This window comes from Cicer arietinum, chromosome 1, assembly GCF_000331145.2.
Source record: "Cicer arietinum cultivar CDC Frontier isolate Library 1 chromosome 1, Cicar.CDCFrontier_v2.0, whole genome shotgun sequence".
NCBI lineage: Eukaryota > Viridiplantae > Streptophyta > Magnoliopsida > Fabales > Fabaceae > Cicer > Cicer arietinum.
In genome coordinates, this window is record NC_021160.2 from 39,186,299 (window position 1) to 39,213,804 (window position 27,506).

General features: G+C 33.1%; 2 protein-coding genes across 2 annotated transcripts; both read left to right on the top strand.

Annotated features, from left to right (window-relative positions):
- The first annotated feature begins 483 nt into the window (after positions 1–483).
- LOC101515483 (uncharacterized) lies at positions 484–1,197 on the top strand. Its single transcript, XM_004488576.1, has one exon. The coding sequence runs from the start codon at positions 484–486 to the stop codon at positions 1,195–1,197; it is 714 nt and encodes a 237-aa protein (XP_004488633.1).
- Positions 1,198–16,414: 15,217 nt separating this feature from the next.
- LOC101498989 (isocitrate dehydrogenase [NADP]-like) lies at positions 16,415–26,187 on the top strand. The gene is made up of 15 exons (XM_004488544.4): positions 16,415–16,611; positions 16,858–16,901; positions 17,137–17,246; positions 18,347–18,384; positions 18,513–18,590; positions 18,684–18,737; positions 18,816–18,917; positions 19,088–19,179; positions 19,280–19,383; positions 19,509–19,577; positions 19,655–19,770; positions 20,083–20,117; positions 20,247–20,389; positions 25,253–25,375; positions 25,477–26,187. The coding sequence occupies exons 1-15, from the start codon at positions 16,563–16,565 to the stop codon at positions 25,568–25,570; spliced, it is 1,251 nt and encodes a 416-aa protein (XP_004488601.1). The 5' UTR covers positions 16,415–16,562; the 3' UTR covers positions 25,571–26,187.
- Positions 26,188–27,506: the final 1,319 nt, after the last annotated feature.

Genomic DNA, 27,506 nt, shown 5'->3' on the forward strand with positions numbered 1-27,506 from the left:
TTTATTAATTTTAAACTCTCTACTTCTTTTTATACTAAGGGTTTGATTTTCTAACTATTTTATGTCATTAATGACTTAAATTTCAATTATGTGAATTTAATTGTCTAATTTCTTTAAAATTATTATGATGAAAAATATGTTTTAAATTCTTGATCCTATGATTAGAAATAATTTTAATCAAGCAATAAACATTTATGATTGTATGATATTGTGAATTATGAGTTTATTACCACGATTTAAAATTATTTCGATCTAAATCACAAAGTAACTGGTGAGCTTTCATCGTGTGATCTAAATGTATGTAATTAAAGACAATGTTCTAAACCCTATATTATGTATAATTGTATGATCCCCAAAATAGAAGGGAAGGATAATACAAAAAGGTTGTATTGGAGGGATTCTGGCTAAGGAAAGACTTGGTTATTAAGTGGTCCATTGACCCACCTCTCTTTCCTGGTAACCCCTCCAAAGAAATGCAAGAAAATGGAGCAGATGAAACAGAGCCGCCTGAATAGGGGTGCTATAGGTGGACCCATCAGACCTCAGGGGCATAACGACCAACAGAATAGGGGCAGGCATCATCAAAAACACAAGCCATATGCCCGACCACTAGGGAATGCTAGAGATCAACCTCGACCTCAAAACAGGGAAGGTCAAGGGCCAAAAGTTCCAGGTCAGAACCAGGCGTACCCTGTTAAGTGTTTTCGCTGCAATAGAGAAGGACATAAGATATCTGAGTGTCCAATCAGACCAAGGGTTTGTTACATTTGTCAGAAACCAGACCATTTTGCAAATGAATGCCCTGATCGGAAGGACGATAGAGCTGTCAACCGCAACAATGTCAACGACAATGTTGTACGCCCTACTGCCAAGGGACGTGTCTACCACATCAATGGAGAGGAAACTCCATCTTCCTCTGAACTTATCCAAGGTGAGTGTTTAATTGCTGGAAAATCACATAATGTAATTTATGATTCGGGGGCAACACACTCATTCATTTCATTGGATTGGTTGGATTCGCTCCAACTTACTGTTACTACTTTGCCGTTTGATTTGGTGGTTACCCTACCTTCTACCGAATCGGTGAAATGTAATACGGCTTGCTTGCAATGTCCGTTGATTGTGTTTGATATGAGATTCAATGTTGATTTGATTTATATTCCCCTTAAGCATGTGGGAGTGATAAAGGTAGATTAATGCAATGTACTAAAATCAATGACTAAAAGTTCTTAAACCTCTGAAATTGGGTAAATAATGATATTGTTAGATTGAACGTATTTGTGTGGGTTAATTATGATAAAATTTATTATCTCTTCTGAAATTAAAAAAATCAATGAGTAAAAATAATTAGAATAAAAAAATTTAATATAGTCTACTTTATAGATTATTATTATTATTTACTCATGTAAATAATATTAGTTTGTCTCTTTACAATATTTCTTTTGTTCTATGTATCATATGAGAATGTTCTTTTGTACTATGATCCATATTTTTTTTTGTTTGATCAAAACAATGATCCTTCTTTCATTTATGTGTAATTGTTATGTTGGAATGTCCTTAGCTCCTTAATCAATGAGACTTAATAAAACCGGTGATCAACACTTTCGTGTTGAAGATGATGAACTTATTTACAAATGAGTATGTTTCAAAAACTTAATTAAGTTTCACAGAAACCTGTGTTATGATTAATACGCAAAGAAGACACATTAAATTACTTAAAAAAATCATAATTAATCATATCTTTATGTAATTAAAATTTATTAGCATTAACAATAACAACTAAGGGAGGTGAGAGAGAACCAAACACAATTTGATGCTGAATAACTTTTTTCTTATTTCTAAATAACATTAACATTGGAAGAGGATAAATCTAAATTTGATGCGGAAGAAAAGGTTTTCCTTAAGAAAGAAAAACAAATGGTGGTGCTCCAACGATTTTGCAAAAATATGAAAACACTACGCCAAAAATGACATTTAACAGCGCCCATTTTACAGCGCTTGCTAAACACAAGCGCTGTTGTAATTATATTTTAAAAATAACGGAACCTATTACAGCGCTTTTGATTCAAAGCGCTGTAAAACAAGCGCTGTAGTAGGTCATATAACGTTTGCGCATCACGTTATAAGGCTTTTACAGCGCTTGTAAAAAAAGCGCTGTAAAAGGAAGCGCTTTCGCGTATCAGTTACAGCGCTTTTTTCACAAGCGCTGTAAAACACATGCGCTTTCATTGAATTTAACTACCTATTACAGCGCTTTTTTCACAAGCGCTGTAAAATACATGCGCTTTCATTGAATTTAACTACATAACCCTCATATCCTCTACATCTTTCAAAAAAATACATCTTTCAAATAATTATATACGTTGCGAACCCTAATATCCTCTACGTACTGTGCGGCCATCTACGTTGTCTAAGGTATTTTTTACACATGATCTGTTCTGTTTTGAAATTTTTAGTTGATATTGGTTTCTTTTTGAAACTTGTTGATATGTTTTGAAAGCTTATTATTTTTGTTACTGCATTTATATAGGTGGTATAATATGGATAGGAAATGGATTTCAGCCAATCGATTGTCAAAAGAGTATGAAATTGGAGTGAAGGAGTTTGTTGAGTTTGCAGTGAAGAATGCAAAAGATCCAAATAGAGTAGTTTGTCCTTGTTTAAAATGTTGTTTTGGAAAACGTGTTAGAGAAGATGAATTAGAAGGACATCTAGTATGTAATGGAATTGATCAAAGCTACACATGTTGGATAAGACATGGTGAGAAAAAAAAAGGAAACATTAATTTTGAGAATAGTTCGACATATGCTTCAACTGACTTCGATACAGATACATATGAGCCGGACCGAGTTGATGAGATTGCAAAAGCAGTTGAAGAAGATCTTCGAGATTGTCCTAAAATGTTTGAAAGTTTGTTGAGTGATGCAGAGAAAGAATTATATAATGGTTGTACTAAATTCACAAGACTGTCAGCGATATTAAAGTTGTACAACTTAAAAGCGAGTAATGGATGGTCTGATAAAAGCTTTACAGAATTATTAACACTCATAAAAGATATGTTGCCAGATGATAATGAACTTCCCAGTCGAACCTACGAGGCTAAACGGATTTTGTGTTCTATTGGAATGAGTTACGAAAGGATTCATGCGTGTCCTAACGATTGCATTTTATTTCGAAACGAATATGAACTACTTAAGGCGTGTCCGAAATGCAATGTCTCTCGATATAAGAAGAAAGAATCTACTCCAGCAAAAGTCGTGTGGTATTTTCCTATAATACCAAGATTTAGGCGCATGTATCGCAGTGAAGAAGATTCAAAACACTTGACATGGCATGCAGATGAAAGAATTAGAGATGGAATGTTTCGACACCCTGCAGATTCCCCACAATGGGCAAAAATTGATCACGAGTATCCTGAATTCGGGATAGAGTCAAGAAATCTAAGACTTGCACTTTCTACTGATGGAATGAATCCACATGGTCTTCAAAGCATCTCACATAGCACGTGGCCTGTGATTTTGGTAATATATAACCTACCTCCATGGTTATGTATGAAGCGTAAGTTTATGATGTTGTCTCTGTTAATTTCTGGACCCAAACAACCGGGGAATGATATCGACGTATACTTGACTCCTCTAATCGAAAATTTAAAAAGTATGTGGGAGACAGGTGTGGAAGTTTATGATGGGTATAAGAAAGAATGTTTCAATTTGAGGGCTATGTTGTTCGGCACAATTAATGATTTTCCAGCATATGGTAATTTATCAGGATATAGCATTAAAGGTCAGTGTGCATGTCCTATATGTGAAGAGAGTACAAATTGGATGCGGTTGAAACATTGTAAGAAGAATGTGTTTCTTGGACATCGTAGATTTTTACCTTATAGTCATCAGTATCGTGGGTGGAGAAATGCATTCAATGGAAAATCAGAGGAAGGTAAAGCTCCTTTAGCACCGACTGGATATCAAATACTTGAAAAAGTACAAGGTTTGACCAATAAATTTGGCAAACCTTTTGCGGGAGAGCTGGTGAAAACTGGGTGGAAGAAAAAGTCAATTTTCTTTGAATTGCCATATTGGAAGTCATTGTATGTAAGACATTTCCTCGATGTGATGCATATTGAGAAAAATGTATTTGAAAGTGTTATTGGTACGTTACTCAATGTTCCAGGAAAGTCTAAAGATGGCGTCAATGCAAGATTGGACTTGGTCGATATGGGAATAAGAAATGAACTGGCTCCAGTAAAGAAAGGAAATCGCACATATCTACCTCCAGCCGCTCATACTCTATCTAGAAAGGAAAAAATTGTTTTATGTAAATTTCTACACGAAGTTAAAGTTCCAGAAGGATACTCTTCGAACATTAAAAATTTGGTTTGTATGAAAGACCTCAAGTTAAAAGGTTTGAAGACCCATGATTGTCATATTATAATGGAGCATTTGCTACCAATAGGTATACGTTCCATTTTACCTGAAAAAGTTCGACTAGCCTTAACTAGATTATGTTTCTTCTTCAGGGAAATTTGTAGTAAAGTGATCGACCCTCAGAAATTACCGACATTGCAGAGGGAAATTGTTGTTACTTTGTGTGAGCTTGAAATGTATTTCCCACCATCGTTTTTTGATATAATGGTTCACCTTACTGTTCATCTGGTTAAGGAGACACAACTTTGTGGGCCAGCTTATATGAGATGGATGTATCCGATAGAACGATATATGAAAATATTAAAAGGGTACGTAAAAAGTAGAAGTCGACCAGAAGGTTGTATTGCTGAACGATACATTGTTGAAGAGGCTGCTGAATTTTGTACTGAATATCTGTCCAATGTTGAATCCATAGGGCTTCCCATGTCTCGTCATTCGGGAAGACTATCAGGAGAAGGGATAACTGGAAGGAGACTACTGACTATATCAAGGACAGAATGGGAGCAGGCACAATTGTATGTTCTGCACAATGATGATGAGGTTCAACCGTATGTTACAATACACATTGATCAGTTATCTCGTTTGAACATGAATAGGAATCAAAATTGGATAACTCGAGAGCACAATCGAAGTTTTGTAACATGGTTAAAAAATCACATAATGTCAAAATTTGATATAGACCCCGGATCAATTTCAAATAGATTGAGGTGGCTAGCAAATGGTCCGAGCTTACATGTCTTTTCTTACACTGGTTATGTTATTAACGGCTACACATTTTATACCAAAGAACAAGATGATCAGACCACTATGCAAAATAGTGGAGTCACTCTCGTAGCTGAAGCGATGCATGTCTCAAGTGCAAAAGACAAAAACCCAATATATGCAAATCTATCATATTTTGGGGTTATCGAGCGCATATGGGAGTTAGACTACACAATGTTTCGTGTTCCCATATTTGGTTGCAAGTGGGTCGATAATAATAATGGCGTTCGGATTGATGAGTCAGGATTCTTGCTTGTCGATTTTAATAGGGTGGGATACAAAGACGAGCCTTTTATTTTAGCGTCGCAAGCTCAACAAGTGTTTTATGTCACTGATCCTTCTAATGATAAATGGTCTGTTGTCCTATCGACCAATAAAATAAGTGATGATAACAATAATGATGAAGATGTTGGTAATGATCTTTTATTTGCAACATCACAACAACCACATGAAATTGATTCAACTGATGATGGTTTATATCTTAGAGATGATCATGATGAGGGAATTTGGATTAATCCATCGTTTCGTATTGTAAATGGACAAACAAATGTGAATGTCACCAGGAAAAGAAGAAGGGCATCTTAATGTATATATATGTTTAATTGTTTTATATAAGCTATGCATGTAATCTGAACTGTGTTATTGTAAATATGCATGTAATCTGAATTGAGTGTTTTATACTAAGTTCTGATTAATTTATTTTCTGATTAATTTATTTTCTGCTTATATTTAGCTTGATTTGAGTGTTTTATACCAAGTTCATGTAACAATGAGTGTTTTATATTTAGCTTGATTTACATGAACTGAACTGAATATAAATTAGTAATTTACATGAACTGAACTGAACTGAATAGAGAGATTCTCTTTTGCTCAGTGCATATATATATATAGATTCTTCAGAATACTCATTTCTAATAATTCATCATCTCCTAAAGTATTGTGATAAAGACAATGATAACAATATTTTTAATCCAATAAACAATGATAAAAATGTTTTTAATGTCATCCCAACCCAAATAAACCAAACACAAAAATAAAATAAAGAGACATTTTACAGCGCTTATCTTAAAAAGCGCTGTAAAAGATCCTTTTAAAAATAAAATAATGAGTGTTTTATACCTTTTACAGCGCTTTTCACACAAAGCGCTGTAAACGACTCTTTTGAAAGTGAGTAAAAAAGACATTTTACAGCGCTTATTTGACAAAGCGCTGTAAAAAAGCTTTAAAAATAATATTCATCAGACACCTAATTTCTTCAAACACCTTGTACGCATCATGGGAATCCAAAAAACATCAGACACAAACCCATTTCTTCAAACACCTTGTACGCATCATGGGAATCCAAAAAACATCAGACACAAACCCATTTCTTCAAACACCTTGTACGCATCATGGGAATCCCCAAAAACACCAGACACAAACCCATTTTTCGCAACATGGCAATGATCCTGAATACCAATTAAGTTTCGATTTAAGAAGGAAAGAGAATGTAAAGAGATAAAAAGGGTGTTGAGGTGGAGATTGAATTGTGAAAGAGTAAGCTTTGATGTTTGTGAAGAAGATGCATAAAAGGAGAAGAGTTTGGTGAAGAGGAAGGGATTTTTGTGGTGACCAGTTACTACTATGTGGGTTTTGCATGCATGTTGAGCTTGTTTAAAAAATAACATAACATAACAAAACACAAAAACAATAAGGCCTTTTACAGCGCTTATTTGGAAAAAGCGCTGTAAAAGAGCCTTTTAAAATTAACATAAAGAGACATTTTAGAGCGCTTATGTGGAAAAGCGCTGTAAAAGGCTTTAAAAAACATTCATATAACATAATAACACACGGAGGTCTTTTACAGCGCTTATTTGGGAAAAGCGCTGTAAAAGAGCCTCTTAAAATTAACATAAAGAGACATTTTAGAGCGCTTATGTGTAAAAGCGCTGTAAAAGGCATTCAAATAACATAATAACACACGGAGGTCTTTTACAGCGCTTATTTGAAAAAAGCGCTGTAAAAGAGCCTTTTAAAAATTTAACTAAAGAAGCCTTTTAGAGCGCTTATGTGTGAAAGCGCTGTAAAAGGCATTCATATAACATAATAACACACGGAGGTCTTTTACAGCGCTTATTTGAAAAAAGCGCTGTAAAAGAGCCTTTTAAAAATTTAACTAAAGAAGCCTTTTAGAGCGCTTATGTGTGAAAGCGCTGTAAAAGGCATTCATATAACATAATAACACACGGAGGTCTTTTACAGCGCTTATTTGAAAAAAGCGCTGTAAAAGGCATTCAAATAACATAATAACACACGGAGGTCTTTTACAGCGCTTATTTGAAAAAAGCGCTGTAAAAGGCATTCAAATAACATAATAACACACGGAGGTCTTTTACAGCGCTTATTTGAAAAAAGCGCTGTAAAAGAGCCTTTTAAAAATTTAACTAAAGAAGCCTTTTAGAGCGCTTTACAAAATAAGCGCTGTAAAAGGCTTATAAAAAGCGCTGTAAAAGTGTTACGTATATATAACAGTTACCTCTTCAGTTTCCTCTTCATTACGTAACCTTCATCTCAACCTTCATTTCTTCTCTTCTTTTGCAAACCCTATCATCCCGTCCTTTACGAACCTTATTTCCACGATCATCTCCTTCATTTCGAACCTTATTTCCATCCAAGATCATCTCTCCCATTTCACACAATATATTTTCATTGAAATACGTAACCCTCATTACGTATTTCTTCAAACCGTATTTCTGTGAACCATATTTCTGTGAACTTTCTGCAAACCCTCTTTTCTTTGCATTTCGTCTTTCTTCGAACCATCATTATTCAGGTATTGATGTTATTAAATTTTTGTAATCATTAGAATGCATGTTGAGCTTTTTTAAGATATACTGATACATGTTGAGTTTGTTTATAATAATGCATGATCCATGTTGAGCTTGTTGATGTTATACTAAAGTGCATGTTGAACTTGTTGTAGTTAAATGGATACAAACAAAGATTTAGAAGTTCAAAATGAAGAAGTTGGCACCTCTAAGACTTACGAAAAAGAAGTCAAACGTGGTGCAACTATCATGCAAAGGGTGATTAAAGCACGGAGCAGTGGCATTAAATTTGAGGTATACTATATATACTCTGTTTGCTGTGTGTTTTTTTATCTTTTTTTAGGGTTTAGGGCATGTACTTACTATATGAGTTTATTAGGTTGGCTGGAACGAGAGTGGTCAGCCAGTTGACCCCAACAGCTCCATGTTTGTAAGCTACATTGGGGCTGTTGTTCGTCAAAATGTCCCAATAACAATAGACAACTGGAGAGATAAGGCGTTGAAGGATGCCAAAGATATCATCTGGAATGACATTCAAGTAAATATTTTGATCTACTCTTTTGTCATTTATAATTTTTTTTCTGTAAAATACATTACTTATAATTGTTTTCATTGCAGACCACTTTTGTTCTTGATGAGGAACGAAAGTCATATGTTTTGAGAGTTGCTGGGAAAATCCATCGTGGATTTAGATCCCATCTCTCAAATTTCTATCTAAAAGATAGAGAAGGAAACACAAATGCTGAACCTCCAAAGATATATCAACATTATATATCAAAGGATGAATGGAGTGCATTTGTTTCCAAACGTTCTGACCCGGCGTTTGTCGTAAGTGATTAATTTATTAGCATTTGTGTTTTATTATTCATATTCGTAGCGTATTTTAAATTTTTACACAATTGCTATTTTTTTTTTATATAGAATATTAGTAAGGCAAATCGCGAACGGGCAAGCAACCCAAAACACCCATACAAGAAATCACGTATGGGATATGCACGCCTTGAACAAAAAATTGTAAGTAATTAAACATCACTTGTAATTTGTATTATAAACTATAGTGTGTAACTAATTTGTATTATTTTGTTTATGATTTTAACGAATAGAGAAAAGACACCCAAGCCGATCAACCCTTGGGTCGTCATATCTTATGGAAGGAAGCGCGTGTTAACAAAGAAGGAGTGGTTGATAATGAAAATGTCAAGAAAGTTGTAGAACTTTGTGTAAGTATATTATCACTTTAATATTTTTTAATATTGTATTTTAAAAATGCTATTGAACTTATCTTTTTAATGTTACATGTATTTTAGGAAACTATTGAACAAAGTTCTGAAACTCAAGAGGGCAACAAGGATACGTGCAGGGACATTCTTGGGAAAGTGTTTAATGTCCCTGAGTATTCCGGTCGAGTGAGGGGGAAAGGATTTGGCGTAACTCCCAAAAGCTTTTTTCCTCAAGAGAAGCGCCAAAAACCTTCCAACGAGGAAGTATTAGAGAAGCTCAGAATCTTATCGGAGCAAGTGGCACTCTTGGTGAATACGAATAAAGACAAGCAACTTCCGGTTCAGCTCCAACCTGAAATACAAATGGAGAGTGAAACCGGGAGTTGCAACGTCGGTTTGAAGAGTATTCCCGAGGTAATTAATTACTTACTACTTACTTGCTTATGTAATTACTTATGTATTAAACAAACTTATATATTAACTGTACTTATGTTTTAACTATTGATGTAGGGTGTCACTACATGTGTCCTATACTTGTCCTCGCCGACTCAACGGAAGGTGGGAAAAGGAATATTGCACAATACTTCGGGAGAAGTATTGCACAATATTCCGATCCCCGCGGGCCATGTCAAAGTATCGCCTACGGTTGCTTTCGAACCAACTGCACCGTTGCCCATACCGGACAACGATGGAGATATGAAGTTCTTAAGCGACGCTATTGGCAGTTACGTGGCATGGCCCACACACCTTGTTGCCCTCGAAAAAAAGATTCCCAAGGACAAATCAGTTACATCTCCCGAAAAGGTTTGTCACATTTATTGCCTAAGGTTTTTTATTTTTTCAGATTCAATAAACTAACATTTTACCTCATTTTTGTAGGTCCAAATAAATAAACCACCCCTACAGCCAAAAAAAGGCAGCAGACCTCAAAAATTGGAGGTTAATAGGGCTGCCAAACTACAAAGGCTGGAGGGTAATAAAGCTGCAAAACTTGCAGCAACAAAAAATCTGGATCGGGGAAAATCGGTCGCTGCTGCTGCTGCTCCTAATAAAAGTCAGCCACGCCTTGGTAAATACGGGGCGTGTCTTGACATCCAAATAAAAAGGAACATGGGCAGCAGCAACGATTCGCCCATTGTACAAATGAATCAAGACATCTTTGGAGATGAGTATATTGAATACCTCGAAAAGGAGCAAATGTACGATCTTCTCGAACATAAGGAGCTGAGTGTTACTGTAATCAGCTTGTACATAAGGTAAAAAATACTTTTAATTGCATTTATTTGTAATTAATTAAATGTATTGGTAATTAATCTAGTTTAAAATTTTCATTGAAGGTTTTTGTACGAGAAGGTCGTGTGCACGAGGAAACTGTCAAATAAATACTCATTCTTGTCTCCGCATAAGATGTCGATGTTCAAACTCGATCCAGACAATGTAAAACACTACATTGTAGATATGTTTTTAAGAAATAAAGAAAGTGATAAATTGTTCTTGGCACCATATAATTCAGGGTACGTAATTTTATCTTTTTTAATTGATGAGAATTTAATTTATTAGTTGTCTATAAACAAAATTGCTTAACCAATTTTTTGTTGTTGTAGGGCACATTGGGTGCTATTTGCAATCAATGCGGTCTCTGAAGTGATATACTATTTGGATCCCGTGCACGGCGATTACACCAATCACCCCGGAATAAAGAATATGCTCGACACGTAAGTAATATTCATTTATTTCTTACATATATATATTTATATATATATATATATAAATATATATATGTAAGAAATAAATGAATATTACTTACGTGTCGAGCATATTCTTTATTCCGGGGTGATTGGTGTAATCGCCGTGCACGGGATCCAAATAGTATATCACTTCAGAGACCGCATTGATTGCAAATAGCACCCAATGTGCCCTACAACAACAAAAAATTGGTTAAGCAATTTTGTTTATAGACAACTAATAAATTAAATTCTCATCAATTAAAAAAGATAAAATTACGTACCCTGAATTATATGGTGCCAAGAACAATTTATCACTTTCTTTATTTCTTAAAAACATATCTACAATGTAGTGTTTTACATTGTCTGGATCGAGTTTGAACATCGACATCTTATGCGGAGACAAGAATGAGTATTTATTTGACAGTTTCCTCGTGCACACGACCTTCTCGTACAAAAACCTTCAATGAAAATTTTAAACTAGATTAATTACCAATACATTTAATTAATTACAAATAAATGCAATTAAAAGTATTTTTTACCTTATGTACAAGCTGATTACAGTAACACTCAGCTCCTTATGTTCGAGAAGATCGTACATTTGCTCCTTTTCGAGGTACTCAATATACTCATCTCCAAAGATGTCTTGATTCATTTGTACAATGGGCGAATCGTTGCTGCTGCCCATGTTCCTTTTTATTTGGATGTCAAGACACGCCCCGTATTTACCAAGGCGTGGCTGACTTTTATTAGGAGCAGCAGCAGCAGCGACCGATTTTCCCCGATCCAGATTTTTTGTTGCTGCAAGTTTTGCAGCTTTATTACCCTCCAGCCTTTGTAGTTTGGCAGCCCTATTAACCTCCAATTTTTGAGGTCTGCTGCCTTTTTTTGGCTGTAGGGGTGGTTTATTTATTTGGACCTACAAAAATGAGGTAAAATGTTAGTTTATTGAATCTGAAAAAATAAAAAACCTTAGGCAATAAATGTGACAAACCTTTTCGGGAGATGTAACTGATTTGTCCTTGGGAATCTTTTTTTCGAGGGCAACAAGGTGTGTGGGCCATGCCACGTAACTGCCAATAGCGTCGCTTAAGAACTTCATATCTCCATCGTTGTCCGGTATGGGCAACGGTGCAGTTGGTTCGAAAGCAACCGTAGGCGATACTTTGACATGGCCCGCGGGGATCGGAATATTGTGCAATACTTCTCCCTGTAATATGCCCAACCATAATTTCAATTATGGGTGGGCATATTACAGCGCTTTTGTGAGAAAGCGCTGTAATATGCCCACCCATATATGAAATTATGGTTGGGCATATTAGAGCGCTTTTTTGAGAAAGCGCTGTAAAATGCACACCCATAACTCATATAATGGGGTGCATATTACAGCGCTTTTTGTGAAGAAGCGCTGTAAAATGTGCATAACAAGCGCGCGTTGTATTTACATGTTTTATAGCGTTTTTTTAAAAGCACTGTTGTATCATTTACAGCGCTCGTTTCCACAACGCTTATTTTTTTGAAAAAGCGTTGTAAATGGCTTAAAAAAAGCGCTGTAATATGCGTTTTTTCGCGTAGTGAAACAAAGAGGCATCACATAATAGAAGAAGAATCACATAATAGAAGAAGAGGCTGTCTGGAAGGAAATGGTGGATGAGAACTACTATGATCAAGAATGTGTAAAAGAAGAGGAGATAGTAACTATTTTTTCCACTTTTTTCTTTTAGTTTAATTTTAATACGGAGAGGACTTTGTTTTATTTTTGTGACTCTATTAAACTATCCGTGTTTAATCATGTATTGTGAGTCACAATAGATATACTCCATAAATCATCTATCTACTTTTTGTTAGGATTTAATCGTTGGAATTTGGCGAGACAGTTAAAACTGACGTAAGCGTACAAGTTATGCATTAAATAATGAATATCATGTTTCGGATGAATTCAAGTTCCAATGGATTCAATTTTGACATCCGTAACCGACTCATAAAAACTTGATTTCTTCTGTTTTTTAACTCGAGATCCAATTCAAGTTGCCTATTTTTTCAATATTCGGATCAGATTATTCGGATCACGGGTTTTTGTCCAACCCTATTTAACACCAACTAATAGGGTAGTAGTGGTTATAGATTTAACTTGCAACTAATCATTATAAAAACTTCAGACTCAAAGTGCAAATATGCTGAGTAAGGATGTCCTACTCTCTAAAACTTTCTCACATTTATTCCTCTAAAGATTTTCCACATCTTAGAAAAGGCAATTATGTCCGTGTTTTTCGTCTATTTAAATAATCTTAAATAAATTCTAGTTTTTAAATAAATTTAATTCATGATTAAAACAATTACACACAAATATGTTTTTGTGTGATATTGCAATATTCAAATCATTTTAAATTTATTTTAATGTATGGATTTAATTTATTTAAAAAGTTATGTCAAAATTAAATTTTAATTTAAAATAATTTATGTAGATGATAATTTATCATGTCCATTGCACATACTCACACAATAGTTATAAGAAAAGAAAGAATGGGAATGGAGGAAAAAAAAACAGAAAATAAAGTGGTTTTTTAGTTATTGTTTTGAGATAGAGAAAATAAAAGGAAAATGATTAAAATAATTATATTTTTTAATTTGATTGGAAAATACATCAAAAGAAATATATTATGATATAACATAATTGTTAATATTACATTTGTTAATATTACATTTGTTAATATTAAATTTGTTAATTTGTAAATTAAAGAAGAAACAGAGAAAATAAAATGAATTTTTTTTTAATTATCAGTAATAGAGAAAATAGAAAAAGGTTAAATATTTTCTTTTTAATTAATATTCCTTTTTTTAAAACACATTAGGGATTAGTTTTAATATCTTCCTACCTTGAACTTAGCACCATTGACAGTTATTGTTGGCATAGATATAAATGTATATCTTTTTGTAAGTAATCTAAGTCATATGGTTTTTTTTTTACCTTAGACTGAGGTATCATCCTCTCACCTTAAATTTATTTTTAAAAAAAATGAGAGAAAGAAGAGTATTCTATTAGGAATGGAAAATTTGGGGCAGAGTAAACTAACTTAGGTGGTGGAGTCGAAAATACCACTTTGTCAATACTGTCAAATTTTTATATTTTATTTTTACATTTTACTAAAAATAATGACAACAACATAGTTAGTTTATTACGATTGTTCTCATGTTTATGTCAACGACATTAAAAGAACATTAATTTTAAATTTTTTAGTAACAAATATTTGTCTAATGTAAGCTTTTTATGATAAAAAATAATAAATATATTTTAATTATTCTCTTTTTATTTAAAAGATATTAAAAAAATATTAAAGTTAATTAATGCATAAAAAATATTTATATATGTATAAATTATATACGTCAATTGTTTTTTATTGACTCACTTTCAGTAATGAAAAATATATGTAACAAACTATCAATACAAATTAAACTTATAATAAGTAAATTTATATTATGTAATTTAAAAAAAATTACATATATAACAAACTATCAATAATTAAAATTATCAACAAAAAATATATAAGTAAATTATCAATAAGTTGATAGCTATATTCTAAAGCAAAGCGTTTCATACACTAGTCTTTTTTTAGTTGGTTAAGTTAATGGATCAATTTTAATCATTTAGTTTGATTGAGTTAATAAAAAAATTGGAGAAAAATCATTTAAAATTACATTTTTTTTATATAAAAAAATAATAACTTTTTATTTGGCTCGATGTGCCAAATAGCCCCGCTATATGACCACTCATTTTTTTTAGCAGATTATATAGAACAGACCAACTTAAATATGTGAGTTGAAATTTACTTTCATCCCGACCTACTTAAAATAGATCGGTCCTAAAAGTTGACCAATTTATCCACCCCTATATACTAATATATGAACTGCATTTCTTGAACTTTAATAATTTTACTGGAATAAATTAAGAAAAAAAAAGTGATATGTATATTATAATAAACACAATACATATCATAATTGTTTATGTTATGTAACTCAATTTGGCATACTTGAGGAAAAAAAACTAGTCCACCCAAGTTCTTACGCTATAAAAATTTAAATTTAATTAAAATATTTAATATCTCATGTAATTTTTTTATTTAATTTCAAATGACAATTCAATTATTTTTTTTTTCTTCTTTAATTTGACTTTTATTTAATTTTAAATAGCATGAATAGATGGTCAGCCCTTAGTTCTAAAAAATATCTATATTTTGCTGTCAAATGAATCCTTTCATTCCCTTCCAACTGCTTTTTTAATTGGTTTCTTAGCTCTAAAAAGTATCTATATTTTTTCATTCCCTTCCACCTACTTTTTTAAAAAAGCAAAATGTTAATCCATCTATATCTATATTTAATCTTTCCTTATCTATATTTATATTTAATCTTTCCTAAAAAATATTTTAAAATATTAATCCTAAAAAGTATCTATATTTTAAAAAAAAAACATTTCTTAAATCTTAAAATTTTTCATATTTTCACAAATCAAATGAGACATAAGTTTTCTAGAAGATTTTATTATAATTATATAAATGTTAATCATTCTACGTCATCGTATTATATGACACATGATTTAAAATACGTCACATCATAATTTTTTAATTTAAAAGTCAGAATAAGACACAAACTGTTATATTTTAAAATAGAGGATCAATTTTATGAGCCGATAAAAATAAAGAGACTAAAACTGCAATTAAGTCTAAATTTTTTCATAGACTAAAATATGTATTCACTCTCAATATAATTGTAATTATTTTAATTTAAAATATAAAATAGAGACTCATTTTATTGTTTGAGAAAAATCTTGACATCCAATTTAGTATTTGAAAAAAATAAAGATAATATTAGCCTCCGAAAAAATCAAACCGAAACAATTTAATTCTACATTTTTTATACTTTATTTGATCGAAGAAAAAAAGTGAAAAGAAAAAAAAAATGAATTAAAAATAATTTAACTATTTAATAGTTTGATATAATAAAAAATAATTAAAAATAATGATAAAAAATTATGTTTCTATAAAATGACAGAAATACTTTTAAGGAAAAAAATTGATTTGATTAAAAAGAAAAGATAAATATTATAAAAGAAATGATTTAAGTTATATACAACAATAAAAGTCTTTTAGTCAATCACATTCATTATAACTTTATTCAAAAGTTATGTTAAAAAGAAAAACTAAATATACAAATCGATCTCTAAAATTGTAAAAATCCATCAAATAATCAATAAATTTTGTAAATTATCAAATACATCATTCATAGTCATACTATAGAAAATCGATGAAAATAGTCTGGTAAAACCTTTAACTTAAATATTTTGACATAAAATACGTACTTTTTAGTGTAGGACATAATTGAAGAAATGTTAGATAAAGAAAAAGGATGGAAGCAGCACGTGAGAAGACGGAAAAGGAAGAACAAATAAACCAACAAATCACGACGTTTGGTCTTAAAACGCTAGGATCAATACTCTTACTGCAGGCGTAGAAAATTAAGCTAACCACCGCGTGTGTGTTCCTTAGCTATATAAATCGATAATACAACAACAATACATTCTTTTTGCTCCTCTCTCAATTCCCACTTTCACACAACAACCAAAAACCAGAAATGGATTTTCACAAGATTAGCGTTGCTAATCCCATCGTCGAAATGGACGGTATGTTTTTATCTATTTTTATATGTTTCGGAGTTGTTGATTACAATTTTGATTTTCATTCTAGAATTGATTTTAACTTCAACCTTTGATTTGTAATTTTTGTTCAACTCATATGTATCTTGTGAAAATTAGTTGATGTTTACTGTGCCTGGTGGTTAGTATGTATATCTGAACAGAAATCATCATTTCGTTGATTTTCAATTTCTTTCTCTGAGTAATCAATCTTTGATTGTTTTCCACATGCAGGAGATGAAATGACAAGAGTAATTTGGAGAATGATAAAAGATAAGGTAGTTATGTTATTTTTTCTTGCACTATATTATTGAATCAGACATGCTTATTGATAGCAGAAAAGAGGATTGAGAGAAGAGTGAAATTGCTATTTGATTGAATGAGTAAATTTTTAATTATATTAAGCTGGCATTGACAAACTAGTTATTACTAATCTAACTATCAACATACTTATCTCCAACTAACTATATCTCTAATACTTTTTATTTTAAATTTTATTTTTACATTTTGCAGCTTATTCTCCCTTTTCTGGAGCTGGATATTAAGTATTTTGACCTTGGCCTTCCTCATCGAGATGCCACTGATGATAGAGTTACTATTGAAAGTGCCGAAGCTACACTAAAGTATGTGCTCTAGTATTTTCCACATTCGCTTGTGTCTTCGGTCTTTAGATTGTGTATCATTTTGTCGTTGCCATAAGTGTCTCATTCTTCTTGTTTTTCCTTCAGTTTTTTTTTTCTTTCATTATTATTGTTATGATCAAGAGTTGCAATACAGTTAAATCTTAAGAGGAAAATCCACGTCTATCTTGTTTATTTCTTAATCCAAAATTAGCTTGCAGGATTCAATGCATAGTCAGGCTTACCCTTCACATGTTTAGATTTCAGCTAAGATATTACTACGTTTATCTTGAAATGTTTTTTCTTTTATTCAAAATTGCCATGAAATTCTGAGAAGAGTATACATGTATAGCTTTTGGGGGCATGTTTTTCATGTTATATAAATATACTCCTGGAACATAAATGTTGGAAATGATTGTTCTTGGGAATGTCATACATACCCAAGAGTATATTTATATTAAAATGAAACAAATGGCATCTTAATGGTTTAAATGTTGTTTTTCATTCTGCTGTGCATCTGTTTTCTAGAAGAGGATAAGCAAACTAGAATTGTAATGCCCTCTGATTATAGTTAGTGACAAAATAATACAATTTAAATGGAGTTGAGGAGTAAATATTAAATAATAAGTATGCTCTATACTGTACATACATTGCTGTAGAGTACTGTTAGAAGATCAATATTAGAAAGAAAAAAAGAATGCAAAATAAGATATATTTATATATTTGGTTTTGGTTGAAATATCAACTACTTAAATAGACTGAATTTATTTTTGTTATGGCTGTTATAATTTTTCAAGTTCTGTTGAGCTGCAAAGGTTTTGGTCCATGTCTCCCCTTGTCTTTCATTTGAATTCTTTCTTCCTTTCTTTTTTAACAATAATCTTTGGTATGCTGCAAATGATTAGTGCTAGCTGAGGTGCTAGCCTAGTTGAGATTTCAATTATCATATTTATGCCTCTGCTTACCATTCTCAGGGATAAATAAAAGTTCTGTGGATTAAAGAAGCTTTCAATGTTTTTCATTTCTGTATTAATTATTAAGCTATATTTTCTTACGCGAGGCCTCCTAATATCACTACGTGGTTTATTTTCCTTTCATTGTAGGTATAATGTAGCTATCAAATGTGCAACTATTACTCCAGGTATTCATAATTGTTCTAATCTGGAAATTGGAATGATTTCCATGTCATCTTAACTTAATTTCGAGTACGGTGTACCATTTTGCCCATGTGTTAATTGAAATTCACATATGGGGTTTTCTTTTTCATAGATGAAGGCCGTGTCAAGGAATTTAACCTAAAACAAATGTGGAAGAGCCCAAATGGAACAATCCGGAATATTTTAAATGGTAAATTAATCTTCTGATGCTTTTCGCAATCCTGTTTTATGTTCTGAGTTTTCAACTGACATCGATGGAAACAATCACTCTATATCCTTACAGGTACAGTTTTTAGAGAGCCAATTATCTGTAGAAACATTCCTCGACTTGTTTCAGGTTCGTAATTTTTTTAACTTATTTGATATCTTAATTTTGCTTTATGATAGCAAGTGTTAATTACTGGCTATTGGTTAGGTTGGACGAAGCCAATCTGCATCGGAAGACATGCTTTTGGCGACCAATATCGGGCAACTGACGCAGTTATAAAAGGCCCAGGAAAGCTAAAATTGGTGTTCGGTAAAGTCAAAATCCAATCAGCTGTTTCTCATGATTCAAGTACTTGGCATATACAATCTTGATGCAGTTGCAAGATTGCTCAACTAAAGCCGATATCAATTTCTAAAAGACTAAAAAGTTTGAGGTCTATAAATTTGAAGTATCTTACAAAATTTAGTTGCGTTATACAGCACCAGATGGGCATGAAGAAACTAAAGAGCTAGAGGTGTATAACTTCACTGGTGCTGGAGGTGTAGCTTTGTCCATGTATAATACTGACGAGGTTTGCATCTAATCAATCCTTTTTATTAATATTTTCTCTTTGAAAATTATTTTAACTGAACTTGCAATAATAAATTATGTGATATTTGGTCTTGAAACAGTCCATTCGAGCTTTTGCTGAAGCTTCGATGAACATTGCTCACGAGAAAAGATGGCCTCTCTATCTTAGCACTAAAAATACCATTCTAAAGAAATATGATGGAAGGTATGCTTGTCTATTTTCTGTTCATTCTTCTTTATATTTCACGACTCTTCAATTCTAAATGAGATACAATGATATATTGTAGTTATAAGACCCAAGCACATTTCTAACTCTTTGCTTTTGTGAAGATTCAAGGATATATTCCAGGAAGTTTATGACACGCAGTGGAGTCACAAGTTTAAAGCTGCAGGAATATGGTTAGAAGAATTGCTTGTCATGCTAGTAAATTTTTTTTTTCATAAGTAGATTGGTAATTCACACTCTTGATTCTTAGGTATGAACACCGTCTTATAGATGATATGGTTGCGTATGCTCTTAAAAGTGATGGAGGTTACGTATGGGCCTGCAAGAATTATGATGGGGATGTGCAGAGTGATTTCATAGCTCAAGGTAGATATCTGTATGCTCTTATCTCATTCACTTATCTGTTTAGTTCTGGTGTTTCTTGTTTTCATTCCACTGGTAAAATAAATAATAAAGAAGACACTATGGATGTTTTTGGAAATGCATATTAAATATTTTAAAAATTCTGGAAATTTTCAATATATTATTTTTAGTGTTCTTGAAAATAAAAAAATCCATAAGCAAATGTCATTCCAACCACCACATACAAAGTGGAATTGAAAATGTTGTTAGAATAGGGCCAAGGGTTAGCGTGTCATATTTCTTAATATGATCTGAAAAATAGTTTCCATTGAACAGGGTTTGGTTCTCTTGGCTTGATGACATCAATACTGGTATTGCTTTTCTAACCCTTTGCATCATTTTGCTTTTTCTTTCATACGTATCCTTTATTTTGTTTATGTCTGTCCTTTTGTCGGTTACATCTCTAGCATGGATGTTCAAGTAGCTAAAATTTGCAACAGGTTTGCCCGGATGGGAAAACCATTGAAGCAGAGGCAGCCCATGGCACTGTTACCCGTCATTTTCGGGTCCATCAGAAGGGAGGTGAAACCAGTACAAACAGTATTGCTTCAATTTTCGCCTGGTCACAAGGTCTTGCACATAGGTAAGTGAAGAAAGTAAAAGACAAAATACTTTCATGTTTTATTATTACAGCCCTAAGCTGTTTATATAGGAAAAGAAATTACAATAGTAAAACTGAGTAATAATGACAGAATAAAAATAAACATAATAATATAAAATAAAAGAGAATAAAATCTAATTTATCTCGATTCTTCAACACCCCCCTCAAGTTGGTGCATAGATATCTGTCATGCCCAACTTGGCTATAAGTCGCTCAAAATTGGGTCTTGCCAAACTTTTTGTCAAGATATCAACGGTTTGCTGATTGGAAGTCACAAATGGCAGACATATAACTCCAGCATCAATTTTTTCTTTTATGAAATGGCGGTCAATCTCATTATGCTTGGTTCTATCATGTTGTACAGGGTTGTGAGCTATACTTATTGCTGCTTTGCTATCACAGAACAATTTTAAGGGTGAGTCAACTTTCATTTTCAGTTCGTCTAAGAGTTTACGAATCCATAAAAGTTCACAGATTCCTTGAGCCATTGCTCTGAATTCAGCTTCTGCACTGCTTCGAGCAACAACCCCTTGTTTCTTACTTCTCCAAGTAACTAAATTTCTCCCAACATAGGCACAATATCCAGTGGTGGATTTTCTATCAGTAATTGATCCTGCCCAATCAGCATCTGTAAATATAGAGACTTCTCTGTCATTAGTTTTCTTGAAGCACAAACCCTTTCCAGGATTGGATTTCAAGTACCTTAAGATTCGATAAACTGCCTCCAAGTGTTCTTCATAGGGAGAATGCATGAATTGACTTACAACACTCACAGAGAAAGCGATGTCAGGTCTAGTGTGGGCTAGATAAATAAGTTTGCCGACTAACCTCTGGTATCTTCCAATCTCAACAGGAACACTGCCTTTCTCCCAAAGTTTAGCATTTAATTCCATAGGAGTATCTGCTGGTCTACACCCATTCATCCCAGTTTCTTCCAAGAGATCTAGGATGTATTTTCTTTGAGAAACAACAATTCCCTTCTTTGAGCGAGCAACTTCCATACCAAGAAAATATTTAAGCGCGCCTAAATCTTTGATCTCAAGAAGATGCCTATTCTTTCTCTCTGCAATTCCATTTCGTTGGGGTGTATTAACACAAGAACTTTGATGAACAACCCCATTTGCAAGAAAAAAATCGGACAAAAGTATATTAAAATATTCTTTACCATTGTCACTTCTGAAGACTTGAATATTTGTTTGGTATTGAGTGCGCACCATTTTAAAGAAATTTTTGACAACTTGTCCAACTTCCGATTTTTCTTTCAATAAATAAACCCAACAAATTCTAGTATGATCATCAATAAAAGTTATAAACCATTTTTTATTAGAAAATGTGTTTATTCTATTAGGACCCCAAACATCACTATGAATAACTGCAAACGGTTTTGATTGTTTATATGGTTGTGTAGAAAAAGAAGAACGGTGATGTTTAGCAAATTCACAAGTTTCACAATGAAATAAAGATGGATCCTTCTTAGAAAATAATTTAGGAAACAAATGTTTCAAATACGGAAAACTAGGATGTCCTAACCGTAAATGCCATAACATAATATCATTATTATTAGAAGAAACAAAAATAGATTCAAAGCAGGTACTTGTTTTTTGTTGGTCTTTGAAGTCGAGTCCATTGTCAAGATAATAGAGTCCTCCATTCTCCGTAGCATTGCCAATCATCTTCCCCGTGCTCAAATCCTTAAAAGTGCAATGAGAATGAAGGAAGTTAGCTTGACAATTTATATCCTTTGTTAATTTAGTAATGGATAATAGATTACATGATAAATTAGGAACATGTAAGACATCTTTTAAGGTTAACTTAGGTGACAGAATAACAGAACCTTTCTCTGCAATGGCTGAAAGAGAGCCATCTGCAATTTTAATTGTGGTTACCTGCACAAGGGCTATAAGTAGAAAATAGACTCGACTCCCCAGTCATATGATCAGTAGCACCAGAATCAATAATCCAAGTATGGCTGGGAGTGACACTAAGTAGAGCAGTATTTGGAAAATTACCTCTCTGAGCTATAGAGCAAGAAGAAGTTTGAGACTCAAAAAGTTTGTACAATTGATCTAACTGTTCCTTGGTGAAAGGAGATGGGCTTGAAGGAGACTGCTTCTCTTGATCAGATGTACCAGCTTGGAGCGCATGACCTTCCTTTCTTTCTTTTTTCTTCCAATTTAGAGGTTTTCCATGGAGCTTCCAACATGTATCACGTGTGTGCCATAGACGTTTGCAAGGTTCGCACCATGGTTTCTTGCCAGCGCTCTTCCCGTCTTCATTTTTTTGTGACTAGGGCAAAGCTTTCAACCTCACCAACAGAAGGCGACTTACCCATCATAACACCTTGTCTTGCCTCTTCTCTTCTAACTTCTGAGAATGCTTCCCGAAGTGATGGCAATGGGATCTTTCCCAATATTCTGCCTCGAACTTCATCAAGCCGCTTATTAAGCCCAACCAAGAACATGAATACACGGTCCTCACAACACATTCAATGATCATCATAGCAGAGATCCAATTCTTGCCATAGTGTCATCAACTCATTGTAATAGGTAGTGACATCTCTATCTCCTTGTCTGGTATGCTACAATCGTGATTTGAGATCGAAAATTTGAGAAGAATTCTGAATATCAGAATATGTTTCTTTGACAGCCTCCCAAACTTCCTTGGCAGTAGGCAAAAACATAAAAGGTTTTTTTGATTGTTGATTCCATATTACTAAGCAACCAAGCAATAATAACAGAGTTCTCAGATTTCCAAAACCTGTATTTTGGATCAGTTGTGGCAGACATTTGCACCTCTCCTGTTAGGAAACCATATATTCCCTTACCGTCTAAAATCAATCTTGCGGTTTGGGACCATTCGACATAATTTTTTCCATTTAGTTTCTGGATTTCAACCTTGAGGACATTAGAAGTTCCCTCATGGCCAAAAAAGTTGGAAGAACCATTCTGGCTGCTTAGGCCGCTGCGACTGCCACTTATGGTGCTGTCTAAATTGTCAGGGTTGTTGACTATGTCTGATTTTTTTGCCAAACCATCGTCGTTGTCGCCGCTACCCATAAGGGCTACCTTCCATGGGGTATTGTGTGCCATTAGCTTTAGTTCAGTTGGTTAGAGCGCCAAACCCTAATGGTTGTGGTAGCTCAGTTGGTTAGAGCGCCAAACCCTAATGGTTGTGGAAAGGTTTACAGAACCCTAACCAGAGCTCTGATACCATGAAGAAAGTAAAAGACAAAATGCTTTCATGTTTTATTATTACATCCCTAAGCTGTTTATATAGGAAAAGAAATTACAATAGTAAAACTGAGTAATAATGACAGAATAAAAATAAACATAATAATATAAAATAAAAGAGAATAAAATCTAATTTATCTCGATTCTTCAACAGTAAGCATTGAAATTAAAACTCATACAAATTTTTTTCCTCATACTGCAATCCATAGAATTCGATTTTTTTTTTCCATTGTAGTTTTAGCTAATAATAATACATATGGTCGGTTGAGTAGTTTAAGTGGCTGATTATTTGTGTTTTTTTTTTTAAGAAAGAAGTGTATTTTTTATTAAGTTTTTTTTTTACTATTTTAGATAAATATTTTTGATGAAAAGAAAAAAGCTTATAAGATATTTTGTTGTTCTTCACTTCCCAAAATATAATGGAAGTAGCTTCATGAAAATAGCTATAAATGAAGGACCCATTTGTTTGGGCTTTTAAGAAAAAAATTAACAGAAAGGTCTAATTTTATATCAGAATTAGAAAGTTTTTTTGAAAAAAGCAAATGCGTAAAAGATTTTCCTCATAAGTTATAGTTTGTTTTGTGTGTATAAACTTTGCAAAAAAGTTCCGATATCATTTTCTTTAAAACTTTCCTATAATAAGGCATTTCTTATAGGATAGATATGCTTGGTTTGAGAATTTTTTGCTAATAAAAAGCGTCACTTTTATATTATATTTTGTTTTTGGTAATAAAAAGTGTTACTATACTTCTTGGAGAGACAAGAGTGGAAATAAATAGGAGGTTAGAGACTTGATAACAAGCTTTAGAAGTTTATGATTTTCATTTGAGTATAAGTAACAGAGTTATATATAGAATGTAAATTTTGGAAAAGACAAAGCACACATAGTTTAGAGGTGATAGTTGGAAACCCTAACATACAACAAGTCACAATTAAATATCTTTGGCCCAAGTAGGGTGGATGAAATTGAGGAGAGTCTTAGGTGTTTTAAGTGATAAAATAGTGCCACTGAAGATAAAGGGAAAGTTTTATCCCACATTTGTAAAACCAACGACGTTACATGATACAAAATGTTGGGGTGGTAAAATGCCAACATGAGAGTAAACTCGGTGTATAGAGATGAGAATGCTATGATTGATGTATGCTAATACTAGATGAGATAAGATTAGGAGTGATAGCATCGGAGAGAAAGAAAGTTAGGGTGACACATTGTAGAAAAAATGAAGGAATATTGACTTAGGTGGTTTGAGAATGTGTAAAGGAGACTGTAGATTCTGTAGTAAGAAGAGTAGATCAAACAGAGGGTAGCCCAATTGTTCAAAGTAGAGGAAGACTAGGAAAAACTATACGAGAAACTGTTGAGAAAGACCTAGAAGTCAAAGATTTTGATGAAGATATGATATAGCATTATATCGTCCTTTGATCCATGTAGTCAACTCTACTTAGTGGGATAAGATCAAGTTTGGTGGTGGTGGTTCTATATTTATGCATAAAACAAACTAAAAGCAGAGTTGTACTTTTTGTAAATATTAATGAAAACAAAGATGTAGACAATATGATAAAAATAAAAGTGTGTTTTATTTTAAAGCTTTTTAAAACACCCTATTTTTTGCAGGGCAAAGTTGGATGGAAATGCTAGACTGTTGGACTTCACGGAGAAACTAGAAGCATCTTGCATTGGAACAGTAGAATTGGGAAAAATGACAAAGGATCTTGCACTTCTTATTCACGGACCCAAGTAACTTTTGGCCCTAGGATAGTTCTTTAAGAATGCTAACTATTCCTTTTGCTATTTATGTATAACAAATTAAAACTACTTGCTCTTTTGTTTTGTTGTAGGGTTTCTAGGTCTCATTATTTAAATACTGAAGAGTTCATTGATGCTGTTGCCGAGGAGCTGAGAACAAGATTAACTACAAAAGCAAAGCTGTAAAGTTCACCAGTTTCTTTGAGTCTACTTAATGATATTAGATTGGACTATTACTTGGGTTATAAGCATTTATTGTGCTGAGTTTTGAATTTGGAGTATGTTCGTTTGAATAAAAAATGGAAGTTGAGTGGAGAGAATTTAGGCAGAATAAAGCCAACTAGTCAAGGGACTTCCTAGGGGCCCAACTCTACCCAACTCTGCATTTCTAAATACCAGACGACTCCAAAAATATACTTTTGGATGAAAAAATAACTAACTGTTTTTGTCCCGTTGTATACTCTTGGATGACATAAAAACTAAATTTTTTTGAATGTGTTTTTCTGAAGTGACTTTAGGGGGTGGGGAAAGTTGGGGCCCTTCCTAAATTGGACTGTTGCACCCGCTACAGATAGGAAAGATTGGTATTCACAAAAAGTTCATTGGCTTGGTAGAACATCAACTGATTTTGAATTTTCCAAGCCATAAAAGGGACTATTAGTGTAACATCCTCCTCAAGTTGAGAAGCTACATATTCTCTATCTTATATTCTCTTGTCATAGATATTGTCATATTGAAATATTTTTGGTGAAAATGATTACAGAAGCAAAGCATAATATGAATTTTTGTCCTTTTCTGTAGAATATGAAAATTGGTAGTAGAATATGAAAATTGGTATATTTCCGAAGTTGTATTAGTAGAGATCTAGAGGAAGAACATAAACAAGGAATAAAATAGGGGGAAAATTTAGGGTATCATTCTTACCTTTTCATCTTGTGCTTTCATAGAGGGTTTGAGTCTAGGATTTTTTATTAAGGGTATTACGAAATTTTAAGGAATTTTTCTCATTGAATAGTTTTATTGATGTGTTTTCTTAAGCTGAAGGCGGAACCTTGTGTGTTTATACCTGTTAGTGACATGCATGTTCTTGTTGTGGAATAATGTTTATACCTGTTAGTTACATGCATGTTCTTCTTGTGGTTAAGGAAAGTGTGCTCTTGAATGTGAATATTTTGGATTAGTGGCAATTCTCGTCTTATGATGGGAAATCGAGTAATTTTTGGAGTACATTTTATACCTATAATCAATTTCATAAATATTGAATAGTTGGAGTGAATTAAAGAATTAATAAAGAAAAAGTATTAAATTCTTCCACAACATGATAGGATAAAAAAGTCATTATTCTTGTCTCAGATAAAATTATAATGCTGAAACAATAATAGGTAATGATAATATTTTTTGCATGGTCAAATTCAAAAAATATTATTATTTGACATTTGAAACGTGATTCGTGTGGATGATAGGATGGGTTAATCTAGGTCTAGGAAGTCTCTTTGGAGATGAACTTTTCCTTCACAAAATATATATATGAAATTCCAAAAGCTTCTTTCAAACATGGAGCATTGGATTTTGAGACCGAATGGCAGTACTCAGATTGTCTCGTAGGAGAGTAGTGACACTCTAAGAGACTACTAGTTTTGTGAGCAAGGACTGTATCCGTATTACTCCAGCTTTGGTACTGGTCATGCTGCAATACTCCAGCCTTTGTGCTGGAACGAGCAACCAACGATTAATTCTTGGTGCACCATTAAATCAAATTAGGCCAAGGAAGATGCACAAGTCTGAAGTTGATCTCTTGTCATCAGGGTTTGACGGTTTGTGTCACAATAGGCACTTGTGGAGAATGGAGAGTTAGGTTGTCCTAGTTGAAAGAATAATCCATGCTTAATTGATCCTTTATGGTAGATAAAGCCACATTGGATTTGATGAGATATGACATAAGATGGATATGAGTCAATTTAAGATATATTGGACTACTTGATATAATCCACCCGAGTTACGTTTCAGATGTCAAGTGATGAACATGACAGAAGTGAGTTGAGAGTGCCAAATTACATGAAATATGTCAACATAAGCAAGTGTTTATATTCGAAAGACACCACTCACCTTGCAATTAGATTTA